This window comes from Onychomys torridus, chromosome 23 (assembly GCF_903995425.1).
Source record: "Onychomys torridus chromosome 23, mOncTor1.1, whole genome shotgun sequence".
NCBI classification, from domain to species: domain Eukaryota; kingdom Metazoa; phylum Chordata; class Mammalia; order Rodentia; family Cricetidae; genus Onychomys; species Onychomys torridus.
Genome location: NC_050465.1, coordinates 8,321,721 through 8,342,438, shown reverse-complemented (window position 1 = coordinate 8,342,438; position 20,718 = coordinate 8,321,721). Strand labels below are relative to the sequence as shown.

General features: G+C 44.1%; 1 protein-coding gene across 1 annotated transcript; it reads right to left on the bottom strand.

Annotated features, from left to right (window-relative positions):
- Window positions 1–8,326: 8,326 nt before the first annotated feature.
- Window positions 8,327–9,298, bottom strand: LOC118573451 (olfactory receptor 12). Its single transcript, XM_036173761.1, has one exon. The coding sequence runs from the start codon at window positions 9,296–9,298 to the stop codon at window positions 8,327–8,329; it is 972 nt and encodes a 323-aa protein (XP_036029654.1).
- Between the last annotated feature and the right edge of the window lie 11,420 nt (window positions 9,299–20,718).

The following is a 20,718-nucleotide window of genomic DNA, read 5'->3' as shown; positions in this document are numbered from 1 at the left end:
TATTTATTATACAGTGTTCTTCTGCCTGTATGCCAGAAGAGGGTGTCAGATCTCATTACAGATGGTTGTGAGCCACCATGTGTTAGCTGGGAATTGAACTCAGGACCTCTGCAAGAACAGCCAGTGCTCTTAACCTCTGAGCCATCTCTCCAGCCACCCCCCCATTTTTAATGTAAGAAAATATTCTCTTTTAACTAATTTCTCCTTTTAAGACATCTTAATTGACTCACCAAATTTGCTGACAGTGACGATTCAGATGTGAGGCTGACTGCTTCTCTGTAGAACAGTAGAAGCCCAAACAGATTTCAAAGCAGCTACCTAGTGTGGAAGCAGTCTGAGGTGGGGATCCAGAGAGAACCCACAACCCACCAGGGGAGAAGAAGTGAAAGGAACTCCAGCCCACTTGGGGTGGAGACTCTGGCTGCATACAGCTCAGGCCTGAGCCAGGGGTCTGCAAGGCAACAGGCAAGTGGCTTTTTCATAAATTTGTGATGCACCTTGGATGCCAAATGTAACTTGAATCTTAAATGGTCTTATTTATAAAAAAAACAAACAAAAACAAAAACAAAAAACCCAGAGCCAGGTATTAGGGTAAAAGCTGAAAGATCAGAGAAATGGAACAAGACAGTCACATTTTTACCTCTACAAAATCCTCAGCCTCAAGAGAGTGAGTTCCTGTTTCCTCATGCCTTATATACCCTTTTCTACCCTGCCATCTTACTTCCTGGGATTAAAAGCATGTGTGCTTCCCAAGCAAAGGATTAAAGGTGTGTACCATCGCTGTCTGGCATCTATGTCTAATTTAGTGGCTGGCTCTGTCTTCTGATCCCCAGATAAGTTTTCTTGGGGTGCACACTATACCACCACATAGAATCCACAAGGTTGAAGAAGTAACTGAGATAAAACCAAGGACATAGGGAACCAAGACAAATTACAGCAAAAAATATTCCCAAATCTAGAAAAAGAATTGGAAGTCTAAAACCACAAGAGGCATTTATTTTTTTTTAATCTAAATTTTTTGTATATTTATTTAGAATTTCTTTTTTGTAATATTTTACATTTATTCATTGAAATTTTCATCCAGGTATATAATATATCTTGATCACATCTACCTGCTTCTTCCCTTTTACAACTCCCCTCAGGACTACCTAAAACATCTCCTTTCCACTTTTACCCATGTACACATGGGCAACACTGATTTTACTCAGTGGATTAAAAATAAATACATGCAAGAGACATTTAGAAATCCAAATAGACACAACTAGAGTTAAAAACCTCTTCACCATATATTGTATAGTCAAACTGTCAAAAATATTTTTAAAAATCTAGAAGCTGGAATGGAGAAATAGCAACTTATCTATAAAGGCAAACACATCAATATAATATCAAACCCCCTATCTAAGGAGACAGGAAAGAGTGGAATGATATATTCAAACCCTGAAAGTAAATAAATGTCAACCAAGATTACAATAACCAGCAAAACTATGTTTCAAACTTGAGTTTCATGAGAGGAATAGACAACAAAGGAGAGCTAAGGAGGATCCATCATGTCCAACAAAGTAAACTAACAAGTTAGAAATAGCAACACAACTATCCAGCCACACAGGGAACAACCAACAAAGACACAGGAATCAGCAGGTCCCTCTCAGTAACCACCTCCCCTTCAAATGACTTGCACTCACCAAAAAGGAGATGCAAATGGTTGAAAAAACAACAACAACAAAACAAACAAGCAAACAAAAACAAACACGCAACAAACCAACATCCAACTATCTACAGTCTGCAAGAAACACACCTCACGGACAAAGGTACCCATAGCCTGAAAGTCTAAGGATGGAAGTCAATTTCCCAATCAGAGAGGAACCATAAACAAGCTGGTGGCATAGCCTTGAATTCACAATTAGAGAAGATGAAGATGAAAAGCATTACATATTAACAAAGGGGAGTTCATCAAGTGATATAACAGTTGTAAATATATATCAATACATTTCATAAAAAATCACTAATGAGCATAAGAGGACAGGCATGTTGTGCTGTAACAACAATGGATGATGTGCTGTGCCCCACTGACATCTTCAGATAGGGCCCCTGAATGAATGTCAACAAAGAAAGTGCAGAGTTAGACTATATCATAGATCAAATGAACTTTCCAGAGCTCTACAGAATAATCCATTCAAAAATATAAAATACTCATTTTTTCTTAGGAGTATAGATTATATGCTAGGCCACAAGGCAATGCCTATTAAATAAAAATGATTAAAATAATTTGATCACAGTAGGATCAAACTAGATATCAATAGTAAGAGGATTCACAGAAATACACAAGTACTTGGGAGACTGAACAATACACTCTGGAATGAACAGTGTGCTTTGGAAGGAACTGGGGAAGAAATTTGAAAGCTTCATAATGAGATGAGAATGAAAGCACAGCTTTCTAGAAACTCTGGGGTACAGAATAGGCAGCGATAAGAAGAAAGTTTATGGCATGAGTGTTTACATTAAGAAGAATCAGGGAGATATCAAATAATTAACCCAAAAGCAGAATATGGAGAGAAATAATAATGACCAGAGAAGAAAGAAGCCTAGAAGAAATCAGGAACAGAAGAAACACCAACATCAGAAACCTCACCTATGACAATGCTACAGCAAATATTTACCAAATGGAAAAAAAAATCCAAAAACCCATTCTCTCTTTTATTGAACACTATACTGCTGTGAATATCATTCTGTATGCTGTGAATGTGTGGTGATAAATAAAATACTGATTGGCCAGTAGCCAGGCAAGACATATAGGCGAGATAAGCAGACAAGAAGAATTCTGGGAAGAAGAAGGCTGAGTCAGGAGTCACCAGCCAGACACAGAGGAAGCAAGATGACAAGGCAGAACTGAGAAAAGGTTAAACATAGTTAAGAATTATGGGTTAATTTAAGTGTAAGAGCTATTCAGTAATAAGTCTGAGCTAATGACCAAGCAGTTATAATTAATATAAGCCTCTGTGTGTTTACTTGGGGGGATGCAAGTAGGAGAGACTTGTCCGGACTGCTGGCTGGCCAAGGCACAGGAAAATATCAGACTACACTATTTGAAGTCTTAGCTAGAGCAATAAGACAAGAGAAAAGAAGAAACAAAAGGGATACAAATAGAAAGAGTCAAATTATCTCTGCTTTCAGAAGACATGTTCCCATACATTCAAGACTCTAAAAGGGTCCAGAAGAAATTGATATATATCAGCTATCTTCTACTATGAAAATCATGTGTGTCTTAATAGTTTTCCCAATTGACTTTTCCCTAAGAAGGGCTAATAGTGTGGACTGATCACTCTCTGGACATACACATTCCAGGTATTTGGAGAACAGCTTCAGGAAAGGCTTTCTCTGGAATCAGATATCTCCCTTAGCCACTTTCAATGACTAGCAGTAATAACAGTCTACATGAAAATCTCCTGATTTAAGGTAAATTCCACAAGGAGATACCACCTAGGTCAGGTGGACATTAAGTAATAGCTTTACACAATTCAGCTTGGACCCTCCTTTCTTACAGCCTTACTAATTTTATAGACCTTTAACTCCTTACCTAACCACTTCTAGAATATTTAGACAACTTTCTGTGCTGACAGCTGTGCTCAGCCAGAACCCCAGTTCAAGCCTCCCTGTAATTATCATCATTGGCAGCATCCAGCCAGATACCTTTGTTTTCTCTAAGAACAGACTTAAGCATCCAGGCCACCTGTTTGAGAAGGCCTGGCAGATGTGCCAATTAAGCTTTACTTCCTCCTTTCCCAAACTTTACCTCTAGTTCCAGATCTCCCTTTAACTATCACCAGAGGCATCTAGCTGTACACAGGTTGCCTAGTGACTGAGCACACTTTCCCCCACCATGCAGAAAATACGGCAGATAGCTCAGACAGATATGAGCCACAGGAAAAAAGAAGACAGTTTATTTTCTCCCACTGACCTAGCAACTTATAGATTCCTAACATTTTCTACCAATCACGTTTGAGGTTATAGTTGAGCACATAGGATCCCTCTTCTTAGATATTACCCAAATTTAGCCCTTAGTTAATTCATTCCCCATTGGTCACTGCCCTTTGGGGTTGCAAATGATAATTAATGGTTACTGCCTTTCTGTGATTTTTTTTTTAAAGACCTGTCCAACTCTTGGCAGCTGGTTGCATATTTTTTAAAGGTTTATTTATTTATTATGTACACAGAAGAGGGCACCAGATCTCATTACAGATGGTTGTGAGCCACCATGTAGGTGCTGGGAATTGAACTCAAGACCTCTGGAAGAATAGTTGGTGCTCTTAACCTCTGAGCCATCTCTCCAGCCCCTCTCTGTGATTCTTATCACCCCTCCATTTGACCCTGGTAACCTGGCTTTGCACTGCCAAGGGAAAACTGCTTGTAAGTGTGTATATACCAGGACTCCCAGGGCACGGGGAGATGGAGAAGAGAAAAGAGAATGGAAGAACTAGACGGTAAGAACTTGAGAGGAACAAACTGAGATGGGGAAGAACTAGATTGAAGGACTAGAAGAGAGTACTAGAGGAACGAGATGGAAGATGAGGAAGAGCCAGATGGGGAAGTACTAGCTGGGTAAGAACAGAACTGAAGCTGTGTATATAGGATGTTATGCCAGAGGAATTAAAGCAAGTGGACTATGGAGCTCGGTGTGCTGAGATTCTATTTCCTGAAAATAATCATCGCCGTTAGTAGTTCTCTCTCCTGAGCCCCTGGGATGTATAATATTGAGGCTGGCCCCTCTAATATTATACAGGAGGGGAAGGAGGGGGGAGGAGGAAGAGAGGAGGGAGGGGAACTACAGCCCGGATGTAAAATGAATGAAAAAAATTAGTAAGAAAAGAAAAACAAATGCTGGGAGGCTGGGGGGTATAGTTGGGGGTTTTATTCTTTTTGGGGGACCCCCAACTCACAAATAAATAAAGCACACATGGAGGCTTATTACTTAATGAATGCGTGGCCTTAGCTTGGCTTAGTTTCTAGTCAGCTTTTCTTAATGTATCCCGACTACCTTTTGCCTCTGGGCTTTTCCTTTTCTATGTCTTAGTGCCTTTTTTGCCTCTTACTTCTTGGTTGGCTGTGTAGCTGGGTGGCTGGGTGGCTGGGTGGCTGGGTGGCTGCCCCCTAGGGTCCTCCTCCTTCTCTGGCTCCTTCTTGATGTCATTTTCCAGATTTCTCCTTCTATTTATACTCTTGGCCTGCCAGCCCCGCCTATCCTCTCTCCTGCCTCGCTATTGGCTAGTTCTTTATTAAACCATCAGGTGTGCCACACAGACACTGTAACACAGCTTCAGAGAGTTAAACAAACGCAACACAAACAAAAGTCACACACCTTCAAATACTCTGCTACAGGGGGAGGGGAACACTTACACACTGGGGGAGGGGAACACTTACACACTGGGGGAGGGGAGGGGAACACTTACACACTGGGGGAGGGGAGAGAACACTTACACACTGGGGGAGGGGAGGGGAACACTTACACACTGGGGGAGGGGAGAGAACACTTACACACTGGGGGAGGGGAACACTTACACCCTGGGGGAGGGGAGGGAACACTTACACACTGGGGGAGGGGAGGGGTACACTTACACACTGGGGGAGGGGAACACTTACACACTGGGGGAGGGGAGGGAACACTTACACACTGGGGGAGAGGGGGTTGGAGGAACCTAGTTGAGACAACCATGCACTGTTGTCTCAACCATGACTATCTCACTGCTAGCTCAAAGGTATAAATGTATTGGCTTTGCATTCACACTCTTAGCAAGTCCCACAACCCTCCCACTGCCAGATCATACTTTCCTTCACAGGGCGTGTGAAATGCTGGGAAATGTTAATGTCAAGGCTGTCCCTTGCTCCCTGCTGGAGAAAGGACAAGTATGATCTCTCCAGCTTTAAAGAAAAATGAAATTAGGACATTTGTAGAAAACTTCATGGACCTGGAGATCATCCTGTTAAGAGGGATAAGCCAGGCTCAGAAACAATTACCACAATCTTTCTCTGATATATGGAATATATATATGCATACACACACACACACACACACACACACACACACACATATATATATATACACATATATACATATATACACATACAAATACATGTATGTGTGAAAGGGGACCTTTGAGGAGAGAAGGATGTGTAAGGGTGGAGAGGAGGAACCAGTGAAGGTAATAGAATGTGTACGTCAGGAAAGCAAATGGGAACAATTTGAGGGACAAGGGATGAAAGGGACCAGCTGAGGGATTGGGGATGGCAATAGGGAACTGAGTGTGATGATATATATGCATAGTTATGTGTATAGATATTTATTTTTATGTACAGATACCCTTTCTATTTTCACACATACATAGTATATATAATATATATGAATACATATGTGTATGTGTAAGAAAAGGTCACAATGAAATTCTTTCCTTTGTATATCAATCAAAATTTAAAAGACATAAATCTAAACAAGAATTACCTTCAAAAGTGATAAGTGGAAGCAAACTAAATGTTCATGTCAGGAGGATGAACAAATAAAATTATGATGGTAATACCATATCAGACGGTCTCCAGAGCTTGCAAAGGTTCAGGATCAACTTATTTTCAACTTTACAATTATGTAAAGGCTCACTTCTACAATTGTTATACTTTCCATATTTAGTACAGTATTGGACCACATGAGACACTTACCATTCTACTATAGAGTAGGCATTGTATTACAGTTAGGTAGTTTTGCTCAACTGCAACCTTATTAGGTAGCTCATCAATATTAGCTAGAATATTTGCCAAGTTAGAAGCATTAAATGCATTTTCAATTTATGATATTAAAAACTTGAGATGATTTAATAAAGATGTAAACTTTTGTTAAACTGGGAAGCATCTGTGGTGGGATCAATATAATAATACAATCTTTTACAGAAAGTCTAGTGTTATAGGCCATTGCGTGCATTGACCTTAGAAAGGTATTATTGAGAAACAAAAGCCAGTCACAGAGGAAAAAAAGCTGTACATTTCTATTCACAGCTAGCTGTGTGAGATGAAGTGTGTCTGTGTGTTGGATCCAGGGTGGGAGTTCACCTTGAGGGGCAATGCCAGGAAGTGGTGTGAGGGCACTGTTAAGATCTGAGCAAATGCTTTCTCTTGATCTGGTTGTATTGACCATGCTGAGCTACTACAGATATGATCCAAGTGTGTTCTTTTATGCTGCAAGTCTATATTGATTTATACTTGCATATAGCCTATATATTGCTTACAGTTATTTACATATAAAGTGGATGTCTACATTTCCTCACACAACTCTTCTAAGAAACTGAGCACTCTGTCTATGGATTCGTCTCTGAGAGCCATGATGGAGCAGGGGTCTGACGAAGGTTCTAGCTTCAGAGGAACAACTCCAAACATACAGACTTCTGGCTAGGATCCTTCTTTAAAAACCTTTTTTAAAATTACTTTTAATTATGTGCACAATTGTGTGTACGTGGTTATGTGCACATGAGTGCAGGTGTCCAAGGAGGCCAGAGGTCAGACACCCTGGAGCTAGAGTTTCGGACTTAACACGTGTGTCACACTCGGTTGTGAACTGCTTGACAAGGGCGCTGGGAATTGAACTCAGGTCCTCTGAAACAGCAACAAGTGCTCTGAATCACTGAGCCATCTCTCCAGACCCAGGTTGGGCGGCATTCTGGGGGAGGGTGTTTCTTAAAAGAGGTATCATTTATTAGTTCTGAGACAGCCCTAGCCCATCTCCTCCTTCTTGACACCACCACTGGCCAGGATGCCTTGGCTGTTGACTAAGCTGTTGTGTCCAAAGATCTCTTGGGGGTAGTGTGGAAAATGGGCTGAGAAGTGACGGAAGAGGAGAGGCAATAGGAGTTACCTCTCAGGAATGGCTGCAGGCATGGTGTTGGAGGGTTAGTTGGACAGAAACATTTTGTTTACTGACAGACTTGATCAGGATAAAAAAGGCGTAACTTCTCTTGTGCAGGAAGTCAGCACGTGGCCCAGAGAAGCTGAGAAGCGGTTGGTAGAAGAGCCAGCCCTGCTTTGAATTGTGGATGGTTGAAGGTCTCAGTAGATCTTCTGTGATTGGAGATCTCATTCCTTTCAACCTTTAGGATTCTGCATGCAGAGTAAACTGCTCAATTTTGTAGCTCACAGTAGGTCAATGCTGTGTCTGTAAAATAGTTTAAAAGAAGACTGGATATCAATGGGTAAAAAGATTCACACATATTTCCATTTTGAAGACAGGAAAGGGGTAGTTTTCATTGGTCAGCGATCCCCACAGAATCCTTCCACCCAGCTTCAGGACAGCCCTTCACTGCCCACCCTCCCTCACGAGGTTGTGTCTCTGACCCAGCCGCCACAGGGCATCCTTCACATCCTTGTTGCGCAGACTGTAGATGAGGGGGTTGAGCATGGGGATGACCAGGGTGTAGAAGATGGAGACCACCTTTCCCTGCTCCATGGATGTCACCGCTCCTGGCTGTGCATACATGACGAAAAGAGTCCCATAAAACAAAGACACAGCTGTCAGGTGAGAGCCACAGGTGGAGAAGACCTTGTGCCGCCCAGATCCCGAGTGCATCCTGAGGATGGTCACAGTGATGTAGCCATAGGAGACCAGGACAGCTAACGTGGTGCTCACAATGATGAACCCACAGAGGCCAAAGAGAAGGAGCTCATTGAGAGCTGTGCTGCCACAGGCCAGCTGGAGCAATGGAGGCACATCACAGTAGAAGTGGTCGATGCGGTTGGAACTGCAGAAGGGCAGCTGGAATGTGAGGCTGGTCTGCACAATGGAGTTCAGGCAGCCAACACAGAAGGTACCCAGAACCAGACAAGCACAGGTTGTAGGGCGCATGGTCACAGGGTACCTCAGGGGACTACAGATGGCCATGAAACGGTCATAGGCCATCACAGCTAAAAGAAAAGTCTCAGTGGTAGCCAACAAGGAGAAAAAGAAGAACTGTGTGGCACAAGCCTCGAAGCTGATGATCTTGGAGGAGGAAAGGAAGTTGGCCAGGGCATTAGGGGCAATGACAGAGGAGTAGCAGAGGTCGACAAAGGACAGGTTCTTGAGGAAGAAGTACATGGGGGAGTGCAGGCGGGCATCCAGGGTGATGAGCACTATCATGGTGAGGTTGCCCAGGACAGTCACCACATACAGGGCCAGGAAGACAGCAAAGAGCAGGGCCTGGGTCTCTGCACCTCCCCCAAACCCCACCAGCACAAACACACGCAAGGACGCTGCCGAGAGACTTGCATTTCTGTGGACTGGGGTGGCCATGAGTGTGGACAGATGCAGAGAGGGTGGCGGTGGAGGCAGCGAGAGGGAGCAGATCTCACCAGTGCCATTGGATATTCCACAGGCTGCAGGAGCCTGTTGGTGGCATGCTGTCCACTGTGCAAAAATTCACTGGCTGTTCTGATCTCCTACTGGATGGGCTGGTATGGCCTGAAAGAGGGACATTTCCTCTAGTTTACCTAATTTGTGCAAAGCTCTCTCTGTGAATGGGACTGAGCTATGCTCTAGGGATTTAAAGAAGCATCTAAATGCTGGTGACCCTCAGGGTACAAACAGCCTTTTAGCACCCTGTGCTGAACACCCCCCTACACTTTCCACACTTCATTTTACTGATGAAAGAATGTTTATGAGGGTCTCTTGTCCTTCAAGCCTCATGCTGGTTGACTCTTCCATCTGTAAGGCCGAACCCAGAGCAGGGATCAGCCATCTCTACACTGAAGCTGCATGTCTTTGTGGCTTGCAGAATGCTGGCCAACTTCAGTAGCTCTGGCTTCAAGCCTGATCCAGAGTGGCAATCAGTGTGCAGAGACCTTCTGATTGATTGTGAAGGGTTCCTGCTAATGTCTAGATGTTGGAGGTTGTGGTGAGGCCATAGCCCAGAGCCATGTACTGAGAAACCAGGGCTGGAGCCCAGTCATATTTGGGACCTGGTTATGGCTTCCAACCCCATCTCACTGGCAGCTCCTCTCTCTGCTCCACTCAGCTTTGGGAATTTCTAAGGTTTTACTCTTTGCTATTGAAAACTAGACAAAACTGGCCTCTGACCAATGTCTTTGGGCCATTCATGATCACTTTCTCTTATTCACAGTGATCACAGTACTGACAACACAGGAGTGTCCTATGTGAAGGTGGCTGTCATTTTTCTGTTTGTTCCCAGAAGGGTGCAAGAGGCTCCATTGTCCTTGGGTGGCTTGGGTGGGTCAGAGATCTGGGCTGGGTGAACCCCAATAATGCACCTACTCTTTCCCTCCATTGTGTATGTGTGTGGTGGGCGAGGGGGTTGGAGGAACCTAGTTGAGACAACCAAGCACTGTTGTCTCAACCGTGACTATCTCACTGCTAGCTCAAAGGCATAAATGTATTGGCTTTGCATTCACACAACCCTCCCACTGCCATATCATACTTTCCTTCACAGGGCGTGTGAAATGCCGGGAAATGTTAATGTCAAGGCTGTCCCTTGCTCCCTGCTGGAGGAAGGACAAGTATGATCTCTCCAGCTTGCCAAGAATGCAGAGTATCTTCAGTGTCAGTGGAAATAGCAACTGGCCAAGGGCTGAGGATGCTGCTCCATTATGAGAGAGCTGACTGCCACTGTCTATGAAGAGACACCTTCTGTACCCCTTGACCCTGCCCATCTGGAGCCAGCAGCAGCACTGTCTCCTGCGGGCTGGTTGGATGCAGAGCTTCAGCCTACCTGTCTGCAAAACTAAATAAAGGTAGAGGTCCCCCCACCCCCTGACCTCTACGAAAGCCAGGGACGATCAGGACAGGACATGTTAGCATACTAAGGCAAGCCACAAGTGTACACTGTGTACTCATGCCATCATTCTGCTCTCTACCCATCCATATGGGTACATTCCTACTCCTTACAGGTGACATACTGAACTTACCTTTCCTAGGCGAGAGTCAGGTCTACCCCAAGATCACACAGCCAATGTCCATGCTCTCAATGCCCCAGTACCACAGAGCCTGGTCTCTGTTGAACATGGAGAAGTGGGTACCAGTTGCTCTGGTCTCTTCTTAGATCAGTCATGGCTCTGGGTAGTGGAGCAGAGTGAGCATGTGCACAGGTGGGCACCAGGGTCCCTGCGAGACTTTAGGTGTCCAGGTTCTGGCTACACTAGCTGCAGGACTTCTGAAGAGGGATGTAGGTCTTGCCTCCTGTCTTGTCCCCATTAGCTGGACAGTGTGTGGAGGCGTCTGCCCTTGGGGTCACTCTGCTTGAGAGGAGTCCCTGCACCTGGTAGAGCAGGACTTATAGTCTCCAGTGGCCAATTAGGGAGGCACTGGCCTCTGGCAGCTGAGATTCCAATTTCCTAGGCTGCAGAGCTGCAGCGTGCCTGTGGCCCATCTTTGCTTCTGTTATGAAGTTTGTGACTCCTGGGAAAAGACCACAGACTCAATCCAATTAGAATTAAAAGATTTATTGATTAGCTGCTGGCAGGATGAACGTTCTCTGAGCCAAATTTGAGTTTGCTGTGAGAAAGGGGGTGGTGGTGGTGAGGGAAGGGTTTTTAAAGGGGATAACCTCAAGAAGATGTTCCTATCTATGTAAGATATCACCCCCAGGTAGGGATGATAAGGCCTCATGGCGTAGCCCTTGCCCCTATCTATGTCTTACTTAGGGTTTTTATTACTGTGAAGAGACACCATGACCACAGCAACTCTTAAAAAGAAAATATTTAATTGAGGTGGCGGCTTACAGTTTCAGGGGCTCAGTCCATTATCATGATGGGGAGCACGGTGGCATGCAGGCAGACATGGTGCTGGAGCTGAGACTCCTACATCTTGCAAGTAACAGGAAGTCGACTGAGACACTGGGTGGTATCCTGAGCAGAGGAAACCTCAAGGCCTGCCCCCACAGTGACACACATCCTTCAGCAAGGCCACACCCACTCCAACAAAGCCATATCTCCTAATAGTGCCACTCCCTATGAGATTATGGGGGCCAATTACATTCAAACTACCACAGCGAGCAAGCAAAAACTGGTCTGTTCTGTGAGGTTAAGTAACTCAAAACAATTTTGGATATCTCTGTAAGCAAGTTACAGAAGCCAAAAAGAAAAAAAAAACCAACAAAAAACAGTTATTCATATCACAACAAGTAGATGGTCATGGCTGTATACTTTCGGGTGGGGGTCACTGAGTCAGGGTTACTGGGAACTTAACTTCCAGGGACTGGTATCAGAGACAATTAGCAGTGGGTACCAAGATGGATGCATCAAGTGGAGTTTCTTTAACCACCACACCTCCTTGCTACTCTCTCTGGTGGGTTGGCAGGAAGGCCAAAGACTTCAACAAAAATAATTCAGAGGGACCCTGTGTCCCCTAGACCTCATCAGAGCAGTCACCCCGGGTTGGGATGATACGGCCTCATGGGATAGCCCTTGCCTCTGCTGCTCCCAGTGGCAATATGAGGGAGATGTGGGAGGAGTCTGGTCTGCAGCATTGTTATCCCACTCCTTCCAAGCCCCTACTTGCCTCCCCTCAGTACTATTAGGAGTCTAGGTAGAGGACATCAGTTTTCTTCTTTCTTTTGTTGTTGTTACCACAAGAGTAAAATTCTTCTGTGGGGAGGGAGTTGAAAGTTTACCTCTCTGTGTCTTTTTCTGAGAGTCAGATCTACGCTACCCCATCCTGTCCTGGAGTGGAGCTAATGTATTTTTGCTAATGACTTTTTGGGCCAAATTAAGTCTGCATCTTGGAATATAATACAGCTAGATTGAATTTATTCTGTCTAACCTTCTGGTGGGGGGCGGCGGCTATGATTCCAAACAGCCCTTCCTATAAGGATACATAATTTCCTTTCTACTAGGGCCCTACCAGTCCATTAGGCCACAGTGCATCCCTGGACCACACAGTTTGTATTCTAGTTCAGTGAATGAAGATTATATTTCAACAGTCTGCTTAGGCTGGGGCAGCCACCCTGAAGGACATTCTAGACCAGTGGCTCTCAACTTGTAGGTCATGACCCCTTTGGGGTCAAATGACCCTTTCACAGGGGTCACATGTCAAAATCCTGCATGTCAGATATTTGCACTATGATTCTTAATAGTAGGGAAATAACAGTTATGAAGTAGTAATGAAAATAATTGTATGGTTGTGGGGGTCTCAGCATGAGGAACTGTACTAAAGAGTCACAGCATTAGGAAAGTTGAGAAGCAAGTGACCGGTGGGTTCTGCCATGCTGCAGTCCGTATTTGCTCACTGTGTTTGCTTCTGAGTTGGGATCTGCTTCCCCTGCTTCCTTAGACATCTATGTCACAAGCTCTTCAGGCCTGGGAGTCTTGTCCTGGGTGCTTTGCTTTGCTTTGGTTTTGGTCAACTTGACACAAGCGAGATTCATTTGAGAAGAGGAAACTTCAGTTGGGAAAATGCTCCCAACAGATTGTGGGGCTTCTTCTTGACTGATGAAATGTGGGCTGGCCCATCCCACTGAGGGCAGTGTCGTCATCCCTGGGCAGACAGTCCTGGGTGTGTAAGAAAGTAGGTTGAACAAGTTATGGAGAGCAAACCAATAAAGCAGTGCTCCTGGCCTCTGCTTCAGTTTTTACCCTCTGGTTCCTGCTGTGAGTTCCTGCCCAGGCTTCCCTCAGTGGACTGTGACTCTGGATATGTAAGCCAAATAAACCGCGACTCTGGATATGTAAGCAAATAAACCCTCCCCTCCCCAAGTTGCCTTTGGTTATGATCTTTTTCACAGTAATAGAAAGCAAACCAAGACACAAGTTTGCTTTTGGTCAGTATTTACCTCAGCACCAGAGCACACTAAAACACCAGTATTGTAAGCAAATTTGTAAGTCGTATTTTATATTCAATTTCCTAACATTTTAATATCTTACAATATTTTTTTAATTTGATCAAAAAAGAAATAAATTAACGAGTGGCCCAGCTCCTATTCTGTGACTCCCAGTTCACAGCAGCCGTCAACGCAAACTTGTGGCCCTACAGAGAAGAGCTGGCAGAGAGAGTAGGTGATTTTTGAGGAAGAATAGAGAGTTGGCTGGTTAAAGAGAAATTTAGGTGTGGAGGGAAAGACTGCAGAGCATCCGAAACCAAGTGTGTAGGCATGAAGCACAAGGGACTCCCGAAATCCCAGCCCTTAGAAGACAGAGGCAGGGGAACTGTGAGTTTGACACCAGCCTGGGCTGCACACTGAGACCTCACCTCCACAGAAAAAATAAGAGAGGCATTCTGACAGCTATGATTACAGTAATTTAAAATATGCACAAAATCAGAATAGCGTAGTGAGATTTAAATACCTCTTACTCACCTTCAATAGTAACCAGCTCAGTCAGCTTGGGCAAGTACTATGGAATCTTCCTCCTCCAGCACCCAGAGCCTTGCATTATTTCAAAACAAAGTCTCAAACATTACATAATTTCTTTCACATGTGTTTTCTGCACATCTCTAAAATGTAAGGCATTTACTTTTTAGAAAAGTGCAGAATAGCATTTGCATTCCCTAAAGAAAAATAATTTCTCAATATTATCAAGTATCCCTCAGCGTCCACCCATGCAATGACCCCATTATATAATGTGATTTTTGTGCGGCTATTCAAATAAGCTAAAAAAAAATTCTTACACATCTCTGATGCCTTCTACGTATGCAGGGCCATCCTCTCACTTTGCTTTGTTGCTATCATTTATGAAGAAGCAGAGGATGTTGGCTGCATTTATTTTTAAAATAGATGTGTGGAATTTCCCATGTATCCAGCTTGATAGTATCATTCCATTAACGCTCTGTTAGCCTCCTCCATGCTGTGTGCTCCCTGTCAGTTGAACCCAGAGGCCTGGTTGGAATCCGGTTGTTGTTATTGTCACCATATAGACATTGTTGATCTGACTGTGCTGTGCAGGCTTGGGGCTCTTCTCTCAGGAGAATTGTACCTGTCTGTCTTCTTCTGTATGGAAACAGCCACTGACAGCACTTCCTAGCTTTATTAACTCAATGAGGTTTCTAAAATGGTGACCATTATAGTGCTTCTGTGAAGTCAATTTTGGCTGTGCAGATAATTATTGTTCTCTGAGAAACCACCTTTGTCTTGTCTTTGGGCCTTAGAATAGACATTTACTCATTGGCCACCATAGCCTTGTACGTACATTTATATGGGAAATGTCAGAGAAATTTTGGGTCCATCTAGCACTGTGGTTCTCAACCTTCCTAAAGCTGAGACCCTTCAATACATACAGTTCCTCATGGCGTGGTGACCCCCAACCATAAAAGTATTTCATTGCTACTCCATAACTGTAATTATGGTACTGTTATGAATTGGAATGTAAATACATGATTATCAGGGTATCAGACATGCAATGTGACCCATAGATTGAGGACCACTGATCTAGCTAGCTCTTTAGAGACCATTTCAAAACGGCAAGTTGGCTCTTAGTGCCCTCTATTGGTCAGTACTTTTTGTGTCAGCAAGAACTCAAAAGCAAATCTGGTTTCACTCTATTGGAGTTGTGACCCTACTCACCCTAAAATTGTCTCTTATTTTTTACCCATTAGGAATCACTTTAATTAAGTAGAAGTCAGTTTATAATCAACTAAATAGAGTTAAAGAGTGGATTGATGTAAAGTATCAGGCTGGGCACGGTGGCCTTGGATGCCTGTAATCACAGAACTGTGGAGGCTGCATCAGAAGGGTCACATGTTCAAAGTCAGCTTGAGCTACCAGTGAGAAGCAAACACAGACCAACAAAAGCCAAACAATGACCCAGAGTTTTTGTCATCTGGAATGTAAAAGCCAATTCAGGCTGTTGAAGAGACATGACTTTCATATGAATATTTAGAAAACATAAAAGTAAAATTCCTGAAATCATTAAGCCACGAAAACTCTGACGTGACTATTTAAGTAGGGCTTAAGGGAAGATGTTCATCTATAAAGATATGTTTCATAGAAAAAGGTTTGATCAGATTGGACAGGTGAAAAAAATTATTTTGTCTATGGCCAAAAATGATTTGAACATATAAAGTGGATGGCTGGAGATATCACATGCTTTGGTTGCAGGACATTAGAGAAATCAAGCTGTAACTGAGCTGGAAACTTCCTCCCTGCTGCTTGGAAATAACAGTGGCAGAAAGTGCTGTACAGGCTGCTTGAAAATTGTCATGCACAGTTTTACTCAGTAGCAGACATCACATGCTCACCTACCTGCCAGACAAGATGAGCACATCGGTGCAATTGTGGCATGGGTGTTATGTGAGAAACCAGCCATATTCTGGATTCGAGGCCCACTCTACAGGAGCGAATTCACATCTGATACCACAAACCTAGTCAAACCCACTCTTGTACAAGTCCTGTGACCTCTGGGTCACAGCTGTTGAGAGTCAAGAGTGCACTGGCCATGTTGTGCATGGAAGACAACACCCCCACATACCCACCCCATCTTCTGGATCTTATAGTAATTCTTCCCTGTTTCTATAATGTTCCTTGAGCCTTAGAGGGAGTCACAGAGATTCCCATTTGGAGCGGAACACTCAACAGTTGCCTATTCTTGGTACTTTGACCAGCTGTGAGGTCTCTGCAATAACCGCTGTCCACTGCACGTGATGGGTCTGTCAAATTGCCTTCTCAGTATTATGTTCATAGATTATAGGCAGGTAATGACTGTTGGGGGAAAGGCCAGAGATGGTCTCAGGTAGTATAGCCGCTAGCAAGTTGTCCACACTCCTGTAAATAACCCCTTGCTCCTGCTTGTGTAGTAACTCTAGCTAAACTCGTTTGTTTATCCCCTTAGAAAGGCACACAGAAGCAGAGGTGGGGATAGGGAGGCAAAAAGACAACAAGAATGGGAGGAGGGAGGAGAAGGGCACTGGGGGGGATTATGATAAAAAAAACTTACATCTTCCTGACCTTTTATTTTAACCTTATCAGCACGCTGCCATTTTCACCCTAAAACCCAAGCAGTGTGCCTCATAAGCTGGTTTACAGTCTCATTTACAAAAGGAAATTCTTTAGAGAAATAAGCAAGTCAGCCCACAGATTTACCTAGTTTTTAAACTCTGCTTCATGTTTGCATGGGTTATTTCCTTTGAGCACCGTACCTTCAGAGGCCACAAATTGCACACCACTGTAATCAAACACTAAGTGTCTCTTAACTCCTGCATTCACATACACACTTCTAACTCCTATATTCAAAACAAACTCTGCCCTGAGTGTGAATTTTGCTGTTCTCCCTTCCTTCCTTCCTTCCTTCCTTCCTTCCTTCCTTCCTTCCTTCCTTCCTTCCTTTATTTCTTTCTTTTTTGAGACAGGGTCTCACTATGTAGCTCTGGGTATCTTGGAACTCCCCCTGTAGACCAGGCTGGCCTCGAACTCACAAAGATCCACCTGCCTCTGCTTCCCAAGCACTGGGATTAAAGGTATGTGCCACTGTGCCCAGCTTACTTTGCTTTTCTTAGTATGCCTCAGCTTTGCCTCCCCAGAGCTCACCCTGAGCTGTCTACAGCTGAGTGGAGGTCCTTAAGAGGGGCTTGTGCTGCACGCTGGCAGCATCAGGTCACATCTGCTGTCACTGACATCTTTAGGGCAATCTCTCTGGATCCCCTGAATGTGGCAACTTAGACTGCTCATCCATCCTGATGGCATCTGGGATCCTCCGAGGTATGGTTGGTGGGTTTTTCCCGACAGCTGCTTATCTGCTCAGAGGTACTCTCTGGCTTGTGTCCCTTTCATTGCTTCACCTGCCTTTCTAGCTGGAGTTCTACCTCGTGGGTGCAAGCAGTGCTGGCAACAGGGACCTCCACAGAGGTTTCCATCTTCTCTTCTTGAGTCAGATGGGACAATCACAGTCTGGAGGACATCACTTGAAGGACTAATCCATGGATGTCCTAAGCCACTGTGTTGCCTTTGATAAAGCAGGAGAGCTGTCTAAGGCGCTGCCATGGTGAGCGACCTGGAGGGGCTGAGTGCACTAATCAGCACACTTCAGACTTAAGCCTTATTCAGGTGGAAAATTCTTGTCTTCTTCCTGTGGACACAAAGACTCCCATGGGCTCCCCCCCCACCCCGTCCTGTGCTAATGCCTTGTGTGAAGCTCAGTCTCACATGTAGTGAGGCAGACCAGATTTCCTTCAGGCCTCACCTCCAAGCTTTACAATTGCAGCCTCAAAATTTCCTTCTTAGATTCCCATTCTTGCTACCACTTCTGGGTCCTAAGTGAATGGTGTTTTGCAGAAGGGGACCATGACACTTTAATTTGCCTTGTTGTCCTCTGTGGGTGCATCTCAGGAAGGAACTGTCCTTTGTATTCAGAGCCATTTTCGTATTGGTACCATCTATAGGATAAAGTTCCTGCACCTCCTCTAGGAGTGACCACATCCATATAAAGGCACACTCCTCTTTGTGTAGGGCCCTGGCATTCAAAGACGAGACAACTACGCGAAGTTCCTCTTCTTGGTCATAGCATCTAACAATGGCTCAAAATATTTACTGTCTTTCCTTTTTAAGATTTACTCTCTTAAATTGTTCCTATTTATGACATTAACAGGAAGTTCACCACTCTCTTTGAAACTGTCTTTCCATGGATGTTTCATTTCCTTCTCACAAATGATGAGCTTAGGCTCATCACAGGAGATTAAGAACTCAGCTGCCACATGTATCCGATAACGCCTCTAACAACAATAGTAAAGACATCTGATGTGGTCTGTGTATGTGGCTTCTCCAGCGGGAAGACACCCAGTGCCCAGGAGATGGCAGTGTAGGATAGGCTGGTGCCATGCAGGCAAGAACTATGGGACCTCAGAAAGGTCTCATGACTCATTTGACTATTTTCTCTTCTCTTCCCTATTCTTTTAGCAAACACAGCAACAAGATGAAGCTCTTTCTAGAAACTCTAGCAACAAAACATCTCTTTCTAGGAACTCCCCACTAGTCTGCACTTCCACAATGGAGGTCATTTTAAAGGCAGATGGTTAAAAACAGAAATTGCTCTTTTTCTATAACATAGTTTGGCATCAATATAAATCATGAAGTAGATAAACTCAGCTTAAAAAAGATAGACCCTTGGGCTATGATAAAACCTTGCAGTGAGATTTCATAAGAGGAAAGAAAATGGGCTGAGATTCCTGGTGTTTAGATATTTATGTCATTATGTCAGAGGCCAAAGTTATGGGGACTTGTGAGGTTTGCTGAGCCCCATGCTTGTGGAAACAGAGAGTTCCTTAGAGGGTTGGAGTAGTTTTGAACATGACATACACAAGCTCATATGTTTGAACACTTGGTGGTCCCTAGCTAGAGATACCATTGACGGTTCTGGGACCTTTAGAATATGGAGTCTCTGTAGGGGAAGTGGGTCACTATGAAAAGTCCTGGAGGTTTTACACCCTGACTCCTTTCTGTCTGTTCTCCACTTCCCAATTGCAGATGCAATGTGACCTACTGCCAGCATCCCCGCTGGTGTGCTTTCTCAGCTGTGATGGACTGTGCACCCCCTGAACTGTAAGCCAAAATAAACCCTGAGTTGCTTTGGTCAGGTGCTCTATGTCACAGCAAGAAGGAAAGGAACTAGGGATTTCTCAATGGGTAAAATGCTTGCTGGGCAAGCAGGAGACCTGTGTTGGAGTTCCCAATACCTGCATAAAATGCCTGCCACCTCCTCAATACATTGCCCCACCACCTATGAACGGAACCTTGTGCATCTTCAGAGTGTGAGGGAAGGAGTGTCTGAATGACACTGTCTTCCTCATGACCTGCCCCCCTCCAGTTTTGTGGGAGAACATTAGATGACACTCCACTTGCATCAGCAGAAAGCCTCAAATATGACAACAAAGCAAAACGAAGCCCCGATACTTCATCAGTGGCACTCACAGCATCTTAATGCAGCTCTGGTTTTCTAGATCTTTTTCTTCTATACTGTTGGTGAGTTTGTGGTATCAGATTGGCTTCTGACTAAGGAGCAATGCTCTCACAGGAAGGCTGGGAGCTGACTCCTCACTGTTTGCACCACTCACATTGACAAGGGGCAGATGAGACTACACTTGAGGATGGGCCAGCACAAAGACACTGTCAACTCTAACATTGAATTAGTATGGAGGACACCACCTGGGTTGCTCCTTCATTGCTAAAAACCTCAGAGTGTGGCAAAAAAAGGATAGTGTGATGGAGAACAGAAGCAAGCAAAGAAAGAGAAGGTGGGGGAGAAAATATCACTGAAGTTAAGATTCATGCCAATCACAGAACAGAACATTCCAGAACTGCTCAAAGAAAGGAAGACTTTGACCAATTAAACATGAAACCAGGGGATGATGCTGGCGTTGGGAGGCTGCAACTAGATGACTACAAGAAGAAGATGGAGACCTGCAGGGTGTGCAGAGATGTTGCTCAAATTCCTAAATGGTCTGTTATGGGCCACAGGAATATGAAATAGAAGTCCAGCTGTATATGATAAAGCTATACCTAGAAGGATCAAGGAATTCTTCTGGAGGAAGCCATATATCAAGGAATATTTGGTGTTATTTGGCTTTTAATGTATCAGCTGATTCTTGCTTTGAATTTCTTGTGTTCATAACTTCCCCAAGAACAGTGAGCATGGACCATTCCTTGGGCATACATGCTTAAAGCATTTGGATAAGATCATGTAGACAAGGCTTTCTGCCTGCAGGCTCCCTCCTCCCCTTTTAGCATTTGAATTGGATATCTGCCTTCTGCAAAAATCTCATTTAGCTAACATCCAAAGATA